This window comes from Phyllobates terribilis, unplaced genomic scaffold (genome assembly GCF_046119375.1).
Source record: "Phyllobates terribilis strain yellow unplaced genomic scaffold, ASM4611937v1 Scaffold_9__5_contigs__length_417890890, whole genome shotgun sequence".
In the NCBI taxonomy this organism is placed as follows: domain Eukaryota; kingdom Metazoa; phylum Chordata; class Amphibia; order Anura; family Dendrobatidae; genus Phyllobates; species Phyllobates terribilis.
The window spans coordinates 410,426,739-410,447,654 of NW_027362769.1; the positions used below are offsets into that span (position 1 = coordinate 410,426,739).

The 20,916-nt window shown below is 45.1% G+C and overlaps 1 protein-coding gene across 5 annotated transcripts in view; it reads right to left on the bottom strand.

The window, feature by feature from the left end:
- Positions 1 to 4,321: 4,321 nt before the first annotated feature.
- Positions 4,322 to 20,916, bottom strand: part of LOC141162665 (uncharacterized) — a 41,115-nt gene continuing 24,520 nt past the window's right edge. For 2 of the 5 annotated variants that reach the window (XM_073649006.1, XM_073649007.1), the window contains exons 10-12: positions 10,401 to 10,490; positions 9,949 to 10,225; positions 4,322 to 6,934 (exon numbers count right to left, since the gene is read on the bottom strand). In XM_073649006.1, the coding sequence (XP_073505107.1) occupies positions 6,714 to 6,934; positions 9,949 to 10,225; positions 10,401 to 10,490 (588 nt within the window). In that variant the 3' untranslated portion in view covers positions 4,322 to 6,713. The remainder of the gene's footprint in view (positions 6,935 to 9,948; positions 10,226 to 10,400; positions 10,491 to 20,916) is intronic. The other 3 variants (XM_073649010.1, XM_073649008.1, XM_073649009.1) reach the window with 3 other exon arrangements.

A 20,916-nucleotide genomic window follows, 5' to 3' on the forward strand; every position in this document is an offset into this window, starting at 1 on the left:
GTCTTATATATATTTGAATAGTTAGTCTTTATTTTATATTAATTAAAAAAATATATATATATAAAAAAAATGTTTATGTATATATTAGTTTGTATATATTTTTGTCGGCTATAGTTTATTATATTGGTATTATTTGTTTGGTAACCGGACCAGATGTCACAGTGTAGGTAGTTATTATTGTGTATATATGTATAATATGTGTGTGAGGAGAGAGGGAGCGGCTGCACCAGCAGAATAGTGAGTGCAGCTCTGGAGTATAACACAGGATGTAACTCAGGATCAGTAATGTATGTATGTACACAGTGACTGCACCAGCAGAATAGTGAGTGCAGCTCTGGAGTATAATACAGGATGTAACTCAGGATCAGTAATGTAATGTATGTACACAGTGACTGCACCAGCAGAATAGTGAGTGCAGCTCTGGGGTATAATACAGGATGTAACTCAGGATCAGTAATGTAATGTATGTACACAGTGACTGCACCAGCAGAATAGTGAGTGCAGCTCTGGAGTATAATACAGGATGTAACTCAGGATCAGTAATGTAATGTATGTACACAGTGACTCCACCAGCAGAATAGTGAGTGCAGCTCTGGAGTATAATACAGGATGTAACTCAGGATCAGTAATGTAATGTATGTACACAGTGACTGCATCAGCAGAATAGTGAGTGCAGCTCTGGAGTATAATACAGGATGTAACTCAGGATCAGTAATGTAATGTATGTACACAGTGACTGCACCAGCAGAATAGTGAGTGCAGCTCTGGAGTATAATACAGGATGTAACTCAGGATCAGTAATGTATGTATGTACACAGTGACTGCACCAGCAGAATAGTGAGTGCAGCTCTGGGGTATAATACAGGATGTAACTCACGATCAGTAATGTAATGTATGTACACAGTGACTGCACCAGCAGAATAGTGAGTGCAGCTCTGGAGTATAATACAGGATGTAACTCAGGATCAGTAATGTAATGTATGTACACAGTGACCGCACCAGCAGAATAGTGAGTGCAGCTCTGGAGTATAATACAGGATGTAACTCAGGATCAGTAATGTAATGTATGTACACAGTGACTGCACCAGCAGAATAGTGAGTGCAGCTCTGGAGTATAATACAGGATGTAACTCAGGATCAGTAATGTAATGTATGTACACAGTGACTGCACCAGCAGAATAGTGAGTGCAGCTCTGGAGTATAATACAGGATGTAACTCAGGATCAGTAATGTAATGTATGTACACAGTGACTGCACCAGCAGAATAGTGAGCGCAGCTCTGGAGTATAATACAGGATGTAACTCAGGATCAGTAATGTAATGTATGTACACAGTGACTGCACCAGCAGAATAGTGAGCGCAGCTCTGGAGTATAATACAGGATGTAACTCAGGATCAGTAATGTAATGTATGTACACAGTGACAGTACCAGCAGAATAGTGAGTGCAGCTCTGGGGTATAATACAGGATGTAAACCAGGATCAGTAATGTAATGTATGTACACAGTGACTGCACCAGCAGAATAGTGAGTGCAGCTCGGGAGTATAATACAGGATGTAACTCAGGATCAGTAATGTAATGTATGTACACAGTGACAGTACCAGCAGAATAGTGAGTGCAGCTCTGGGGTATAATACAGGATGTAAACCAGGATCAGTAATGTAATGTATGTACACAGTGACTGCACCAGCAGAATAGTGAGTGCAGCTCTGGAGTATAATACAGGAGGTAACTCAGGATCAGTAATGTAATGTATGTACACAGTGACTGCACCAGCAGAATAGTGAGTGCAGCTCTGGAGTATAATACAGGAGGTAACTCAGGATCAGTAATGTAATGTATGTACACAGTGACTGCACCAGCAGAATAGTGAGTGCAGCTCTGGAGTATAATACAGGAGGTAACTCAGGATCAGTAATGTAATGTATGTACACAGTGACTGCACCAGCAGAATAGTGAGTGCAGCTCTGGAGTATAATACAGGATGTAACTCAGGATCAGTAATGTAATGTATGTACACAGTGACTGCACCAGCAGAATAGTGAGTGCAGCTCTGGAGTATAATACAGGATGTAACTCAGGATCAGTAATGTAATGTATGTACACAGTGACTGCACCAGCAGAATAGTGAGTGCAGCTCTGGAGTATAATACAGGAGGTAACTCAGGATCAGTAATGTAATGTATGTACACAGTGACTGCACCAGCAGAATAGTGAGTGCAGCTCTGGAGTATAATACAGGATGTAACTCAGGATCAGTAATGTAATGTATGTACACAGTGACTGCACCAGCAGAATAGTGAGTGCAGCTCTGGAGTATAATACAGGATGTAACTCAGGATCAGTAATGTAATGTATGTACACAGTGACTGCACCAGCAGAATAGTGAGTGCAGCTCTGGAGTATAATACAGGATGTAACTCAGGATCAGTAATGTAATGTATGTACACAGTGACTGCACCAGCAGAATAGTGAGTGCAGCTCTGGAGTATAATACAGGATGTAACTCAGGATCAGTAATGTAATGTATGTACACAGTGACTGCACCAGCAGAATAGTGAGTGCAGCTCTGGAGTATAATACAGGATGTAACTCAGGATCAAGTACACGTTCACATTAGTAATATGTATTATATATGATTAATACTGGAGATCATGGGCACCTGATCCATTCACACTTTTTCATGTGGCTCTGATAATAAAATTAACACTTACATTTCTATTTAGAGCATTTTTTTTATTTTACTGGACTGAGACTTAAACCAGAAATGTATATTTTGTGTCATTTGCGCTGTCACCTCCACTAATAATAATAATAATAATAATCTTCCAAGATCTCTGAGAATAGGAACATTTTTTTTTCACATTCAAATTCTGTAAACTTCCCCTGGATTGTTTCTGCTTGTTACATTGTATTAATATAAATTAAATACAGTAATATAAAGGTTAAAATGAATGCAGCTGGAGGGAACATTAACCTCTGTACACGGTGATACTATTGTAGATAAATATCCGCGCTGATATCATTATTTTCCATCCGGATTAGAAATGCTGCAAGGATAAAACGTTGAGCTCTGTAAGGTAATAATGGAAGCTTGATACTTCCAGTTCATTCATAGAGGGCAACACATAATATTGCTGGCTCAGGATGTATTTAATGCATTACATGTTTCACCACTGAAGCAGCTTCCTCTCTGGGTATAGAATATGTTTCACCACTGAAGCAGCTTCCTCTCTGGGTATAGGATATGTTTCACCACTGAAGCAGCTTCCTCTGTGGGTATAAGATATGTTTTGTCACTGAAGCAGCTTCCTCGCTCGGTATAGGATATGTTTAGTCACTGAAGCAGCTTCCTCTGTGGGTATAGGATATGTTTCACCACTGAAGCAGCTTCCTCTGTGGGTATAGGATATGTTTCGTCACTGAAGCAGCTTCCTCTGTGGGTATAGGATATGTTTCACCACTGAAGCAGCTTCCTCTCTGGGTATAGGATATGTTTCACCACTGAAGCAGCTTCCTCGCTGGGTATAGGATATGTTTTGCCTCTGGAGCAGCTTCCTCGCTGGGTATAGGATATGTTTCGTCACTGAAGCACCTTCCTCTCTGGGTATAGGAAATGTTTCGTCACTGAAGCAGTTTCCTCTGTGGGTATAGGATATGTTTCACCACTGAAGCAGCTTCCTCTGTGGGTATAGGATATGTTTCGTCACTGAAGCACTTTCCTCTGTGGGTATAAGATATGTTTCACCACTGAAGCAGCTTCCTCTCTGGGTATAGGATATGTTTCACCACTGAAGCTGCTTCCTCGCTGGGTATAGGATATGTTCACCACTGAAGCAGCTTCCTCGCTGGGTATAGGATATGTTTTGCCTCTGGAGCAGCTTCCTCGCTGGGTATAGGATATGTTTCGTCACTGAAGCACCTTCCTCTCTGGGTATAGGAAATGTTTCGTCATTGAAGCAGTTTCCTCTGTGGGTATAGGATATGTTTCACCACTGAAGCAGCTTCCTCTCTGGGAATAGGATATGTTTCGTCACTGAAGCAGCTTCCTCTGTGGGTATAGGATATGTTTCACCACTGAAGCAGCTTCCTCGCTCGGTATAGGATATGTTTTGTCACTGAAGCAGCTTCCTCGCTCGGTATAGGATATGTTTCGTCACTGAAGCACCTTCCTCGCTCGGTATAGGATATGTTTCACCACTGAAGCAGCTTCCTCTGTGGGTATAGGATATGTTTTGTCACTGAAGCACTTTCCTCTGTGGGTATAGGATATGTTTCACCACTGAAGCAGCTTCCTCTCTGGGCATAGGATATGTTTCACCACTGAAGCAGCTTCCTCGCTGGGTATAGGATATGTTTCACCACTGAAGCAGCTTCCTCGCTGGGTATAGGATATGTTTCACCACTGAAGCAGCTTCCTCTGTGGGTATAGGATATGTTTTGTCACTGAAGCACTTTCCTCTGTGGGTATAGGATATGTTTCACCACTGAAGCACTTTCCTCTGTGGGTATAGGATATGTTTCACCACTGAAGCAGCTTCCTCTCTGGGTATAGGATATGTTTTGCCTCTGGAGCAGCTTCCTCGCTGGGTATAGGATATGTTTCGTCACTGAAGCAGTTTCCTCTGTGGGTATAGGATATGTTTCACCACTGAAGCAGCTTCCTCTCTGGGTATAGGATATGTTTCATCACTGAAGCACCTTCCTCGCTGGGTAGAGGATATATTTCGTCACTGAAGCACCTTCCTCTGTGGGTATAGGATATGTTTCACCACTGAAGCAGCTTCCTCTGTGGGTATAGGATATGTTTCGTCACTGAAGCACCTTCCTCTGTGGGTATAGGATATGTTTCACCACTGAAGCACCTTCCTCTCTTGGTATAGAATATGTTTCACCACTGAAGCAGCTTCCTCGCTGGGTATAGGATATGTTCACCACTGAAGCAGCTTCCTCTCTTGGTATAGGATATGTTTTGCCACTGAAGCAGCTTCCTCTGTGGGTATAGGATATGTTTTGCCACTGAAGCACCTTCCTCGGTGGGTATAGGATCTATTTCACTACTGAAGCAGCTTCCTCGCTCACTATAGGATATGTTTTGCCACTGAAGCACCTTCCTTATCGGGTATAGGATATGTTTCGTCACTGAAGCACCTTCCTCTGTGGGTATAGGATCTATTTCACCACTGAAGCAGCTTCCTCGCTCACTATAGGATATGTTTCGCCACTGAAGCAGCTTCCTTGCTGAGTATAGGATATGTTTCGCCACTGAAGCAGCTTCCTCGCTGGGTATAGGGTATGTTTCATCACTGAAGCACCTTCCTCGGTGGGTATAGGATCTATTTCACTACTGAAGCAGCTTTCTCGCTCGCTATAGGATATGTTTCGCCACTGAAGCAGCTTCCTCAGTGGGCATAGGATATGTTTAGCCACTGAAGAACTTTCTTTAGGGGATATTGGAGAACAGCCTTATATCTCTATCCCTTGAGGAAGCAGCTTCAGCAGGGAAACATTTAAAGATGGCTATAAGTTAATTCTTTCAGAAAGAGCAGCAATAGCCATTCAGAAATGTTTAGATGGGCATGCACTGCAGGCAGTGGTGGTTAAACATATCGTACATACTGAGCTGAGATTATTATAGTCTGTTCTTTAAGAATGAATTGCAAGCAGTTAGTTACATTGAAAAATTGATGTATGTGGATTTACACATGGTAGCACATGCAAAAAGAGTGCTCCTAAGAGTGCTGCTCAGTGACAGAAGGCTCGAACATGAATCCTACAGAGCTCATATTGTCATCCATGTAATATTGGTAAGCCGGCTGGCAGATAATTATGTCACAATGATATTTATCTACAATAGTAGATCACTTTATAGAAATCCCCGTCCTGTCGGCTATAAATACAGTGAGTCTCGCTGCTTTAATTCTAACGCTTACATTGTTTGATAACAATTCATTTTATGGACACAGACGTTTTAATAAAAATAATAGTAAAAGTTATATTTTAGGAATATTTAGCGACTGGTGGAAGGAGCATAACATTTGCCGTTGGCGATTGAGTTTATAATTGGCTTTATATACTGAGCGACTATTCACAGGTCCGTACTTATCGGAGGAGCCTTTTAGATTCACATAGATCTCTCTTCTGTCATTGACGCCATCTGCACAAATACATTGTAACAAAGCGAATACGATCGGACCAGACATGTTTTAGTGTCAGGATTCCAGTTGTTCTTCTACATATTGACCACTATTGACTGCTATTGTTCACCTTAATAATTGTGCTGCAATCCCACTCCTTATCACTGGAGGCTCCTATTGTGTTCTGTAATTGCCCTTTACGAATATAGCAGATTCTGAACCTGTGTGATCCATCTTTTTTCCTGTTTGGGCCTACTTAAAGCTGCATGGATCTCTTACTCATTGCTTGGGTATTGTGTCTAGCTGTTAGTTTCCAGTCTCCAAGCGCCTGAACATTCTTACCTAGATTGTTCTCACCTATCTACGGATTGTTTGCTACAACTCCTTGCTGTTCCTAATTGTGCTCCTTTAGCCTATTAAGCCAATATCGTAACATTTAGCTGTTGGATGTCGACAATGAAGGCTATCATTTACTGACAGCGAACACATTACAATATATTATATAATCTTTCTCCAGGAATTTCACATTAACCATTTATATCTCAGCTATCACGGAACAATATTTCAGTCTCTTTTTCATGTCAGAAGTTTCTTCATGTTGCTGATTTTGTCCATTGTTGATTTGCTCATTTTACTCCTGTGTTTGCCCTGATCCATGTTCTTCTTCTCAGATCTAGTGAAGAAGAAGATCTCTGCGACCATTCTCCCTAGACTCGGCTGCCTCTCCAGGATCTGCTTCTTCAGCTTGTGATCAATGTCATCCAAATCATCAATCACCACAATCATCTTCCTCTTCCCTGGAAAATCCCAGAAAGAAAAAACACTCACATGATATAGAAGGAAAAAGAGATAGACACCCCACCACCAAGAAAAGAGAAAGAAGAAGATAAAGATATGAAAGGGATAAAAATAGAAAAATAAAGAAAAGAAGAATGAAAGAAAAGTGAAGGAAAAATGAAAATACTGATAGAAAATACTGTAAAAGAAAGGTAGTAAAATAAGAATATGGAAAAAGACAATGAAAAGCTAAGAAATAAAAGGAAAAAGTGAAAAACGGAAACAGATAATAAGACATTAGTGAGAGAATATAAAAGAAAATAAGCAAAAGAAGAACGAAAAAGTCAAAATAAGAGTTTTAAATAAAAGGACAAGGAAAAAAAGAAAAAGAAAAGGAGTAAAAGAAGATGGGAAATAGGAGAATAAGGAATAAAAAGAAAAAAGAGAATGAAGATGATAAACTTAAGTCTTAAAAAAAACAAAATGAGGTATATAAGGAAACGGAATTGAAGAAGAGAAAGAAAAAAAATGAAAACATACATTAAAGAGAAAAACAAAGAAAAAAGAGAAGAAGGTAAGATAAGGATGAAGACGTGAAAGAGATAAAAAGAGGAGGACATACAGTGCCTACAAGTAGTATTCAACCCCCTGCAGATTTAGCTGGTTTGATAAGACGCAAATAAGTTAGAGCCTTCAAACTGCAAACGAGAGTAGGTTTTATGAACAGAAGCATAAATCTTACAAACCAAAAAGTTATGTTGCTCAGTTGAATTTTATTAAATTTTAAACATAAAAGTGTGGGTCAATTATTATACAACCCCTATGTTTAATATTTTGTGGAATAACCCTTGTTTGCAATTACAGCTAATAATCGTCTTTTATAAGACCTGATCAGGCCGGCACAGGTCTGTGGAGTTATCTTGGCCCACTCCTCCATGCAGATCTTCTCCAAGTTATCTAGGTTCTTTGGGTGTCTCATGTGAACTTTATTCTTGAGCTCCTTCCACAAGTTTTCAATTGGGTTAAGGTCAGGAGACTGACTAGGCCACTCCAACACCTTGTCTTTTTCCCTCTTGAACCAGGCCTTGGTTTTCTTGGCTGTGTGCTTTGGGTTGTTGTCTTGTTGGAAGATGAAATTACGACCCATCTTAAGATCCTTGATGGAGGAGCGGAGGTTCTTGGCCAAAATCTCCAGGTAGGCCGTGCTATCCATCTTCCCATGGATGCGGACCAGGTGGCCAGGCCCCTTGGCAGAGAAACAGCCCCACAGCATGATGCTGCCACCACCATGCTTGACTGTAGGGATGGTATTCTTGGGGTCGTATGCAGTGCCATCCAGTCTCCAAACGTCACGTGTGTGGTTGGCACCAAAGATCTCGATCTTGGTCTCATCAGACCATAGAACCTTGAACCAGTCTGTCTCAGAGTCCTCCAAGTGATCATGAGCAAACTGTAGACGAGCCTTGACATGACGCTTTGAAAGTAAAGGTACCTTACGGGCTTGTCTGGAACGGAGACCATTGCGGTGGAGTACGTTACTTATGGTATTGACTGAAACCAATGTCCCCACTGCCATGAGATCTTCCCGGAGCTCCTTCCTTGTTGTCCTTGGGTTAGCCTTGACTCTTCGGACAAGCCTGGCCTCGGCACGGGAGGACACTTTCAAAGGCTGTCCTGGCCGTGGAAGGCTAACAGTAGTTCCATAAGCCTTCCACTTACGGATGATGCTCCCAACAGTGGAGACAGGTAGGCCCAACTCCTTGGAAAGGGTTTTGTACCCCTTGCCAGCCTTGTGACCCTCCTCGATCTTGTCTCTGATGGCCTTGGAATGCTCCTTTGTCTTTCCCATGTTGACCATGTCTGAGTGCTGTTCACAAGTTTGGGGAGGGTCTTAAATAGTCAGAAAAGGCTGGCAAAAGAGATCTTTAATCCACACATGTGAAGCTCATTATTCTTGGTGCCTGAACTACTTCTTAATACTTTAGGGGGACCAAACAGAATTCTTGTGGTTTGAGGGGTTGAATAATAAATGACACTCTGAATTAACTTTTTACGTTTTTTAAAAAAAAAAAAAAATTTGCTGCAGTGCATTTCCCACTTCCAGGCTGATCTACAGTACAAATGTCACAATGCCAAGTTAATTCCGCATGTGTCAACCAGCTAAATCTGCAGGGGGTTGAATACTACTTGTAGGCACTGTATATATAGAAGACACAAAAGGATAAAAGAAGAAAAGGAAAATGACAAGATAACAGCTGAAAAAAGGTATAAAAGAAAAAAAGAGAAGAAAATAAAAATTCAAAGAAATGAAGAGACAATAGAATGAAGGAAAAGGAAGAAGATGAGGATGATGAAGACATTAAAGAGGAAAAAAGTCAGATAAGAAGAAACAATAAAATAAGGAAGAGATAAACGTAAGACATCAAGCAGATGAGAAGAGAAATAGAAAAGAGAAGCAAGGAAGGAGAAGTTAAGACGGGAAAATGAAAGAAAAGAAGAGAGATGAAGACAAGATATGGAAGAACAGAGAAAGAAAAGGATCAGATATGTGAGCACAATACACGAAGGAGATACAAATAAAAATATATAAAGAAAGAAAAAAGAGAAATAGATGTAAAAGAAATAGAAGAGGATAAGACCTAAAGGAGATTAAAAGCAAAGAATATAAGACAGAGAAGAGAAACAGAAGAAAATGAGAACAATGAAGACATCAAAGAGAAGAGAAAGAAAAAGGAACAAGGTAAAAGTCTGAAGATGGCAACGAAGAAGACAAGGACAAAACAAGGAGAAAAGGAGGAATATGAAAAAGATGATAAGACACTGAATAGAGAAAAATAGGGAACCAGGACACAGAGAAAGAAGTGTAGAAGAACAGAGACATAAACTAAGAAGAAAGAAAAAAGCGAAGGTGATAGAATGAGAAGTAATTACAGATAGGAGGAATATAGAAGAGAGAAGGATGAAGATCAGTACAAGTGGATCCATCCCAGTACGTGATCTCCTGTCTCTGATGGATCACACTATGGCCTCTCACCATATTTGATTGACAGCTGCTCCAGCTCCGTATGATACAGAGAATCTTTGACATCGGTGAGACGTATCTTCCCATTCTTCACGCTGTGGTATAAAATAAAAAACTTAACCTTAAAGGCCATCTCTCGAAACACCTCGTCATTGCCTAAAGTTTTATAACAATGAACGTCCTTATGTCCAAATTCTTCTGATGCGAGAAGTTTCTCCAACCAGGAGTAGTCACTCTCCTCCGATCTAGAGAAGATGCCAACGGTGGATCTTGATGACGTTAGTGTGGGCTAGAGGAAGTGCAAAACATTCAGTTAAAAAATATCTAATTGTTTTTACAATGATATTATAGTAATATTGTAATCGAGAGAAGGTATTACCTGTACATGAACATTGTGACATATGGGAGTAATGGAACAAGAAATGTCCTCAAAGCTATAAAACCAAAAGAAATGTATAACTTACACGTACAACAGAGGAAGATGGCAGCTCTTCACAAGGCATGTCAGGCGGATATGATTCCTCTAAATATTGATCATAAACGGCTCCTCTCTGCTGCAAAGAAATGAGAATACAGGGAATTTGTCAACGGGTTTTTCTTACCCGATCTATAAGAAGCAGGTAGGGGCCGAGAGCTTGATTCCAGTGATGTTATTTTTTAGAATGTGACTTGTTGTTTTAATAAGATCAGTGTTTTATCAGCAGGAGATTATCACTGATGGACTGGGGGGCACGTGCCTTCTGGTCATCCTTCTTTGTTTAACCCCATCCTAATTACTGATTTGCAGCAATCTGTCAATGTATAGTATGAAGAAAGCTGCCAATATATTGTGGGTGAGTGTCAGGCAAAAGGTATTTTTTCCAGAATTTTAAAAATGAGAGATGTTTTAAAAAAGAAAACCCCCCACCCCCTATCCGTTTGTAAGAAGACATAGAACTGCAGTGCTGGCCCCCACCCTAAGAATTTTTATTAGCGTCGTAAACCCTCAGTGTAGCGCAGCTTCTAGCTCAAACTAGATTATTCCCTCCAAAATTCCCATTGTTTAAAAGCTTGTACAGTTAATGTAGAATTTAAAAACGCACATGACGGTCACTAACCCAGGGACCAGATTTTTGGAATGTTCACATTTTCCTGGTTACAATGATATATTTTTCATAACTGGGATGCCCCCAGAAATCGAGGAATTGGTTTCTTAGCTTCTGAGCATCATAGAGAGGTCCTGTTTAATATCCATCTGCATGAAAATTAGTGACGGCCAACATGATGTCTCCATCTTGGATGTGGGACCCCCCCACACCAAGATATGAAACATGAAGGTTTTTATGTTCTATGCAGCTGGGTGGTCTCACAAAGCCGAGCCCCCCTTGTGAGGTAAATAATGGGTGTCTCCCAGAGTTTTGGCTGCTTTTCAAAAAAGCAAATCGGCCATTTTCAGGTCATTCTTTTCAGGGACGTCGAACGCACGCACACCACGCGGCATAGAAGAATCACCTCTAATTTCCGGGGAGCCGTCCCCCCCACAAAATCTGAGACCATCACCTTGTGAAGCAGGTTTTGCTATTACTTATCCCTTTTATTTTAATAACTGTTTATGCATACATGTAAATTGTCTCTCTTATAATATCTTGTATATATTTTGTAAACACTGCCCCCCTTTGGGAGTAAATCATTATTATTTACCAGTTTTCGTTCTTCTTGTCGAGCAAACACGTTCCTCACCCGCTAATTCACGTTACCTACCAGGTACCCGATCCACCTGTTAAGCGATCGGTGGTGGCAGTATACCAGTATTTATGTGATATTGTGGTTTGAGGGTGGCTGGTCGGAGGTATATATACGTTCCTGGAAGGAACTGGTGGTATATATACGTCCTGTCACATCACGTGCCGCAATAGTCGACATAAACTAGAGCAGCTGCACCCGTGCTTATCCTCGGTCAATACCGTGTTTGACCAGCAGGATAAGGGGGCGCCAGAGAGCTGCAAGGTCTGACCCAAACGTCGGTGTTGTTTTCCTGACAAATTGGTGGCAAGCGGTGGGATCATAGGACATTAGTGATCTGGTTTGAGCAATCATTCCTCTCACTAAAAGCTTGCACGGTTCTTACCTGGACCCTGCACAAAAGTTTTGAAGATCGAACTCAGTGTTTATTAGATCTGAGACAATACTGTATGTGTAGCAGTCACCCCTACCCTTCTTCGGTTTTTCTTTTCTATTCTTATTTTGGTGATCATGGTCGTAGTTGGGGAGCCCTGGTACCGCCAGCAGAAAAAGGACACTCTTATTGGAATATGTATAACCAGAGGCATTGACCACCGTGACAAAAACAAAGAACAAATGGCGGCTGCACTGGCGCAACTGGAGACTGAGCAAGCCCTTCTCCAGACCTCAGCAGGGCCAGAGGTCAGCCGAGATATGGACAGTACTGCTGCAGGGGTCCCACCTGTAGACGCACGCCGCGTCAGCGACCAGGGCAGCGTGGACCCCTATCTGCAGATGGCTCTACATCAACTTCCTGCAGAGGATCATGAAGGACGGCTGAGAGTAATTTAACAGCACCAGGAGGCCGAGAGAGCCCAGCGAGAGGCCGAGAGAGCCGAGCGAGCCGAGAGAGCCGAGCGAGAGGCCGAGAGAGCCCAGCGAGAGGCTGCCGAGCGGCGAGCGGAGGCCCAAGCTCAGAGGGCCCATGAACTGCAGATGGCCCAAGCTCAGGATCCCAGCATCCACCTCACGGAACGGTGAGACCAACAATGCGACCTGGTTTAAGCCCCGTCCAGAGCATTTTCCTGTGATGGAAAAGGACGGCGACCTCGACACCTTTCTGAGGGGTTTTGAAAAGACTTGCAGACAATACCAGCTGCCGGAGGGCCAGTGGGCGCAATATTTAACTGCAGGGCTGCGAGGCAAAGCTCTGGATGTGTTTGTGGCTCTTCCTCTAAGCCTCGATGGGAACTATGATGCCATTAAGCAGGCCCTAATCCAGAGGTTCCAACTGACTCCTGAGGTGTACCGTAAAAAGTTCTGGAGCCTCCAGCGTGGACTGCACGACAGTTACAGTGATGTGGTGCATGGGCTCCGAACCAACTTTGAGCAGTGGATCCAAGGACTGTCAGCGACTACCTTTGAGCAGCTAAAGGATCTGATGGTGAAAGACCAGTTCCTGCATCTGTGTCCGACTGAGGTACGGCAGTTCGTGATGGATCGAGAGCCACCAGATGCCAATAAAGCAGCGCAGATCGCAGACACCTACGAGGCTAACCGGAGACCAGAGGTGCGGAAGCCAGTCGTCGCCAGCTGGAAAGGGGGTAAGCCATCAACCACCATCCCTACCCCTGCCAGCCGACCTTCCGGAGGCTTTTTCCCCGTTACCAATGCCCGGCCTTCATCTGATGCCTGCAGGTGTTATTTCTGCAACCAGACCGGTCATCTTAGCGCCACTTGCCCAGAGAAGCAGAGGAAGAACCCCCCCATCCAAGGCCCCAGGGCCTAATGCATCAGTTCTTTTGGTGGGTGGGCCGGTTGGGAGGGCCTGTGAAAACTTTCAGTCTGTCAGGGTGGGGGACACTCTCACTGTAGGCCTCAAGGACACTGGGGCCGAACGAACCCTCATCCGACCCGAACTGGTGTCCACTGAAGAGCTTATTCTGGGAAAGACCCTGACTGTCACCGGGATTGGGGGCGTCCGATGCCCCTTGCCCATTGGGGTGCGGGGAGTGGGGTGAAGGAAGTGGGAGTATCCAAAAACCTACCTGCAAATGTTTTGTTGGGAACTGATTTGGGGAGGATGCTTGCTTATTATGTCCCTAACACCCCTCCCGATCTGATACGGTTGGTAAGGTTAATGCTAATAATGGGAATGTCAATGCTTTACCTGATGATGATGATGATGATGATGATGATGTATTGGAAGGTGCAGGAGAACTCAGCCATGTCACGCTGCGGGGTGATGTTGCTGAGGATCCCCTAGCAGGAGCAAGTGTCAGTGCTAAGGGTAATGGGGAGAGGCACGAGGACCAAGAAGCAGGTGGTGCTGTGCCAGTGACCAGTGTCACAACAGAAGGTGACCTGGCTGATAGTCGCTGCCCCATACGAAGCACTGTGCCTGAGGTAATGGAGGAGGATGGGGAAATAGTACTCATAGCCGCACAGGCTGATGGGACGGTGTTATTCCCCGGGGAGACGGCCTATATATCCGCTGTTACCCGCAGTCAGAGTGCCCAGAACGCAAGTAACGCCCTGCCTTCTGGACCCCCCTCGGACAGAGGAATAACAGGATCAGGTATGGACCCAGAGCCGGTTCCAGAGGGTCCCAGTGAGGACGTGGCCTTAACCTCACTTCTGGCTTCCTCCAGCCAGGAGTTTCAGGCAGCTCTTCACTCAGATGCTAGCCTGGAGACGTTAAGGAGCCTCGCTGAGAAACCCACCTCCGAGTCGGATAAGGAGAGGGTATTCTGGGACCAAGGGAGGTTGTACCGGGAGACAGTTCCCTGTACACCCCAACAGGAGTGGCTGAGGGAAAGACAGCTGGTCGTCCCCTACCAATTCAGGGATGAGTTGTTGCGGGTCGCCCATGAAATTCCACTCGCAGGACACTTGGGGGTCAGCAAAACCAAGGCCGAGCTGTCTCATCACTTTTATTGGCCCAAAATGAGGACAGATGTGGTGAACTACTGTCGCTCCTGTACCACGTGTCAAAGAGTGGGAAAGTCAGGGCCGGCCCCCAAAGCCCCCCTGATCTCTTTGCCAGTGATAGAGGAGCCTTTCCAGAGGATTGCTGTGGACATTGTGGGACCACTGGCCATGCCCAGCAGCTCTTCAAAACGTTTCATCCTTACCGTGGTAGACTATGCTACCCGGTATCCGGAGGCAGTAGCCCTGTCCTCAATTAGGGCGGATAAGGTGGCGGACACCCTCTTGGCCATCTTTTCGCGAGTAGGATTTCGCAGGGAGATGCTTACCAACCAGGGGACCCAGTTCATGTCACGCTTAATGGAGGCCCTATGTAAGAAAATGCAGGTGCAGCATTTGGTATCGAGTGCGTATCACCCCCAAACCAATGGTTTGAGTGAGCGATTCAACGGTACCCTCAAACAGATGTTAAAAATGCTGGTTGAGACCCAGGGTCGCGACTGGGAGCGTTACCTCCCACACCTGTTATTTGCTTACAGAGAGGTTCCACAGGCCTCGACGGGGTTCTCCCCCTTTGAGCTCCTGTATGGCAGGCGTGTCCGAGGACCCCTTGGGTTGATAAGGGAATTCTGGGAAGAAGAGCCGAGCTCCCCAGGAGTGTCCATCGTGGAGTATGTCATGCGCTTCCGTGACAAGATGCAGACCTTGACGCAGTTGGTGCATGACAACATGGCGCAAGCCCAGGCTGACCAGAAGCATTGGTACGACCAGAACGCCCGAGACCGGACCTACCAGGTGGGTCAGAAGGTGTGGGTGCTGGTCCCCGTACCAAAGGACAAGCTTCAGGCGGCCTGGGAAGGCCCCTACGTCATTCACCAACAGCTCAACCCGGTCACCTACGTGATCACACTTGACCACGAGCGGGGTAGGCGGAAGGCGTTTCACGTTAATATGATGAAGGCTCGTCAAGAAGGTGGAACCTGCGTCCTACCGGTCTGCAACCTGCCCGAGGATGGGGAGGATGACCCCCCTCTTGGACATGCTCGCCCAAGCGAAGGCCAGCGGGTCCCTAGAGGATGTAGAGCTAAGCGACTTGCTATCCGCAGACCAGAGGTCTCAGATGCAAGCAGTGCTGAAACCCTTCCAAGCAGTGTTCACCAACCTGCCTGGCAGGACTGAAGTGGCGGTCCATGAAGTGGACACCGGGAATCATGCCCCACTCCGGCGGACAGCCTATCGAATCTCCGACGAGGTGCAGCATGTCATGCACCAGGAGGTCGAGGAAATGCTGCAGTTGGGGGTGATTAAGCGGTCCAAGAGCGCGTGGGCCTCACCTGTAGTCCTGGTGCCAAAGAAGGACCGGACCACCCGGTTCTGTGTGGACTACAGGGGGCCCAACGCTATCACAGCCTCTGATGCGCAACCAATGCCACGCATTGAGGAGCTGCTGGAGCGGTTATCCAGTGCGAGCTATCTCTCCATTATGGATTTGAGTCGGGGATATTGGCAGATTCCCTTGAGCCCCAGGGCCCAGGAGAAGTCCGCCTTTATCACCCCCTTCGGATTGTATGAATCCACGGTCATGCCCTTCGGCATGAAAAATGCCCCTGCCACGTTCCAGCGAATGGTCAACCACCTGCTCCAGGGACAGGAGAGGTACGCAGTGGCGTACCTGGATGACATTGCCATCTTCAGTCCCACCTGGGAGGATCACCTCGAGCATCTGCAGCAGGTGCTCGGGCACATACACCAGGCGGGCTTGACCATCAAGCCGGGAAAGTGCCAGATGGGCATGAACAAGGTCCACTACCTGGGGCACCGGGTAGGTTGGGGTACTCTGAAGCCAGAGCCTGGAAAGGTGGACGCTATCGTGTCCTGGCCCACCCCCAGGACCAAGAAGCGGGTGCAGTCCTTCTTGGGCACCGCAGGGTACTATAGATGCTTTGTACAGGACTATAGTAGCCTTGCGAAGCCCTTGACAGACCTCACCAGGAAGAGCCTACACCATTCTGTCAAGTGGATGGATGAATGCGAGGTGGCCTTTCGGGCTTTAAAGACTGCCCTGAGCAGCTCTCCTGTGCTAAAGGCGGTCGACGGCACACGGCCACTCTTAGTACTGACCGACGCCAGTGAGTTTGGCCTCGGTGCTGTACTCAGCCAGGTCGACTCGGGGAACCAAGAACACCCCGTGTTGTACCTAAGCCGGAAACTGCTGCCGAGGGAAGTGGCCTATTCCACCATAGAGAAGGAGTGCCTGGCCATTGTATGGGCCCTCAACCACTTACAGCCTTACTTGTACGGGCGCCCCTTCACTGTCGTGACTGACCACAACCCCCTGAGTTGGCTGCACACCATGTCAGGTGCCAATGGAAGGTTGTTACGCTGGAGCCTCACCCTCCAGCAGTAGCAGTACGACTTTACCGTTCAACACCGCAAAGGCAGCAAGCATGGCAATGCCGATGGGTTGTCCCGGCGAGGGGAGCCTCCAGACATCCGCTTGGAGGAGTACCAGAAGGTCCTACCTCCATAGCGCAGTCTAAAAGGGGGAGGTGTCAGGCAAAAGGTATTTTTTCCCGAATTTTAAAAATGAGAGATGTTTTAAAAAAGAAAACCCCCCCACCCCCTATCCGTTTGTAAGAAGACATAGAACTGCAGTGCTGGCCCCCACCCTAAGAATTTTTATTAGCGTCGTAAACCCTCAGTGTAGCGCAGCTTCTAGCTCAAACTAGATTATTCCCTCCAAAATTCCCATTGTTTAAAAGCTTGTACAGTTAATGTAGAATTTAAAATCGCACATGACGGTCACTAACCCAGGGACCAGATTTTTGGAATGTTCACATTTTCCTGGTTACAATTATATATTTTTCATAACTGGGATACCCCCAGAAATCGAGGAATTGGTTTCTTAGCTTCTGAGCATCATAGAGAGGTCCTGTTTAATATCCATCTGCATGAAAATTAGTGACGGCCAACATGATGTCTCCATCTTGGATGTGGGACCCCCCCCCACACCAAGATATGAAACATGAAGATTTTTATGTTCTATGCAGCTGGGTGGTCTCACAAAGCCGAGCCCCCCTTGTGAGGTAAGTAATGGGTGTCTCCCAGAGTTTTGGCTGCTTTTCAAAAAAGCAAATCAGCTATTTTTAGGTCATTCTTCTCAGGGACGTCGAACGCACGCACACCATGCGGCGTAGAAGAATCACCTCTAATTTCCGGGGAGCCGTCCCCCCCACAGAATCTGAGACCATCACCTTGTGAAGCAGGTTTTGCTATTACTTATCCCTTTTATTTTAATAACTGTTTATGCATATATGTAAATTGTCTCTTTTATAATATCTTGTATATCTTTTGTAAACACTGCCCACTTTCGGGAGTAAATCATTATTATTTACCAGCTTCGTTCTTCTTGTCCTATGTCGAGCAAACACGTTCCTCACCCGCTAATTCACGTTACCTACCAGGTACCCGATCCACCTGTTAAGCGATCGGTGGTGGCAGTATACCAGTATTTATGTGATATTGTGGTTTGAGGGTGGCTGGTCGGAGGTATATATACGTTCCTGGAAGGAACTGGGGGTATATATACGTCCTGTCACATCACGTGCCGCAATAGTCGACATAAACTAGAGCAGCTGCGCCCGTGCTTATCCTCGGTCAATACCGTGTTTGACCAGCAGGATAAGGGGGCGCCAGAGAGCTGCAAGGTCTGATCCAAACGTGGGTGTTGTTTTCCTGACAGTGAGGCTAATAAAGAACTCAGCATTCAGAGCTCTGCTAGATCCTGCAGCAGAGAAAATAGGGATTGTACCAAAATGACAGCAAGAAGCCCAGTAAGTGACACATCGCGGTAAACACAGTCTCTACGCTACATCCTACTGCTCTCAGATTACATAACAAACACCAGCTGATAGATTCTGTCAGGAATCACCCCAGGGACAACACCGGGGAGATCACGCAATATCTCACCGTGCCGTCACGCTGTCAGTATTTCGTCCAGAATCGCGAGCGCACGATCCAGACTACTCACTCCTTGGGCATTGGCAACCACGTAGAAATGGCATCACTCCTCCGACATTCCAGCTCCAGGAATATGGGTGTACGCCCCGTACGGTTGCTGCCGGCTGCACAATAGCCCAGTTACTAATATCATTCGCTGCCACCACCGGCCGAGTTTGAAATATAATACAGGCCTGACGGGACGACTGCATTTTGGTAGCATAAATTAGAGGACAAAAGAAACAGAACTATTCAATTTTATATTTAATCCAAAAAGGAGGCAGTGTTTAGGAAAAATATATACAAGGATGCTACAAAGGAGACATTAAAATACCTAAGCAGTTACATAAATAAAACAGGATAAAAAAAAGAGAAACTTATACTATAAAGATCGCTGCGATGATTCAATATAGGTGGAGGAGGTTCTCCATTTACTGTTATCGAACAGGGTCATCCGCTATTATAGACGTATACTCCCGGGCAAAGAACACGGCTTCAGCCTCAATAAACTATTTTATGCTGAAAGAAGAGACCCCCCCAGTGATGACATCACAGGGGCTGGGCTCCACCCTTCAGATTTGTATTAAAAACCTGTTTTTTGGGTTAACTCATCGCGCATTGATCCCAGAAGCCCAAAAGTGATATCATATTTTCTATTATGTTTTTACCTTCATGTAGAGACCACACATCGCATAGCTGCAGTCTGCTATTCTGGTGTTTTTGCGCTACAGCTCTCTGATTATGCTTACAGCCATGGAAAATTATGGATACATTCCTGGGCTGATTCTGCCACATCGTCGGACGCATGGAACTTACAATATTTCATATTTCGCTTCAGAGTCAAAGTGTCTGTAAACTTATTTTTGAAGCTCAGGAAACAAGTTTTCCCAGTTACACACAAATTATGGCAATCCTGCCGCTAATTACCCCCTGGGTCTTCAGGGACAAGAGGCTGGCATTCTAAGTAGCTTGTAACACTTCTTGGCTGACAGCAGTTTGTTTAAGGCCTTATTCATGACTGTGTTAATTGGGGCTTTGTGCTGAGATTTTTATGGAGACAGCTTGATACTGAGAAAAGGGAGTAATGGTCAAAATCTATGACAGGCTTTCAATATTCCTCAATATTTCCCTGACAGAATTCTCTGTAACTAAGTACTGTTAACAAATGTGATCCCAGATCTATATGTAAGATAGATGACACATTACCCCGGGTCTATACAGGATATATCATAGATGACACATTACCCCGGGTCTATACAGAATATATCATAGATGACACATTACCCCGGGTCTATACAGGATATATCATAGATGACACATTACCCCGGGTCTATACCGGATGTATCAATGATAGTGTTGAGCATTCTAATACTGAAATATTGGGTATCGACCGATATTCGCGGTATCTGAGTTCCGATACTGAGTTCTGATACTTTTAGAATATCGAATACCGGAATCGGAAGTTCCCATAATGCCTGCGCTCTGCAGTGTCTCTGATGGATGACAAGCTGGATGGCAGCGCTCAGCTTACTGTACTTGCCATTTATTGTTAAAGGATTTATTAAAAAAAATAATAGTGCTTTCATGCACCGTCTCTTTAAAAAAGCCGGCCGGCAATTCAGCAGCGGCATACACCGGTACCCGACAATTTAGAACAGAAAGAATAGAGCATCACACATAGATTACATAGATAGAAACATGTCAGTCACATATATAAGAAGTACAGTGACAGTGTTGGTTACTGTACTTGTCATTTAGTGTTAAAATAAAGGATTTATTAAAAAAAAAATTGGCGTGGAGTTCCCCGTAATTTTAGTCTCTAGCGGAGGTTAAGCAGACGGCTGGGGCAGATGTTTGAAGCCTGGGAAGGGGGTAATACCCACGGAGCTTCCCAGGCTACTAATATCAGCCCCCAGCTGAATACCTAGACCTTTACTAGCTATTAAAATGGGGACCCCCCCCCCCCAAAAATGACGTGGGGTACCCCCTATTTTAATAACTAGCAAAGGCTAGGCAGACAGCTGGGGGCTGATATTAATAGCCCAGGAAGGGAGCCATGAATATTGGCCCCCTCCCAGGCTAGAAACACCAGCCGTCAGCCGGCCCAGAAATGGCGAATCCATAGGATGCGCCAATTCTGGCACTTAGCCTCGCTCTTCCCACTGCCCTGTAGCGGTGGCAGTGGGGTAATAGGGCTGGGGTTGATGTCAGCTTATAATGCCAGCTGACATCAAGCCCAGGTTAGTAATGGAGAGGCGTCTATAAGACACCCCCATTACTAACCCCATAGTCAAAGTTACAAAAAACCACAAACACCCAGAATAAAGTCCTTTAATTGAAATAAAGACACAA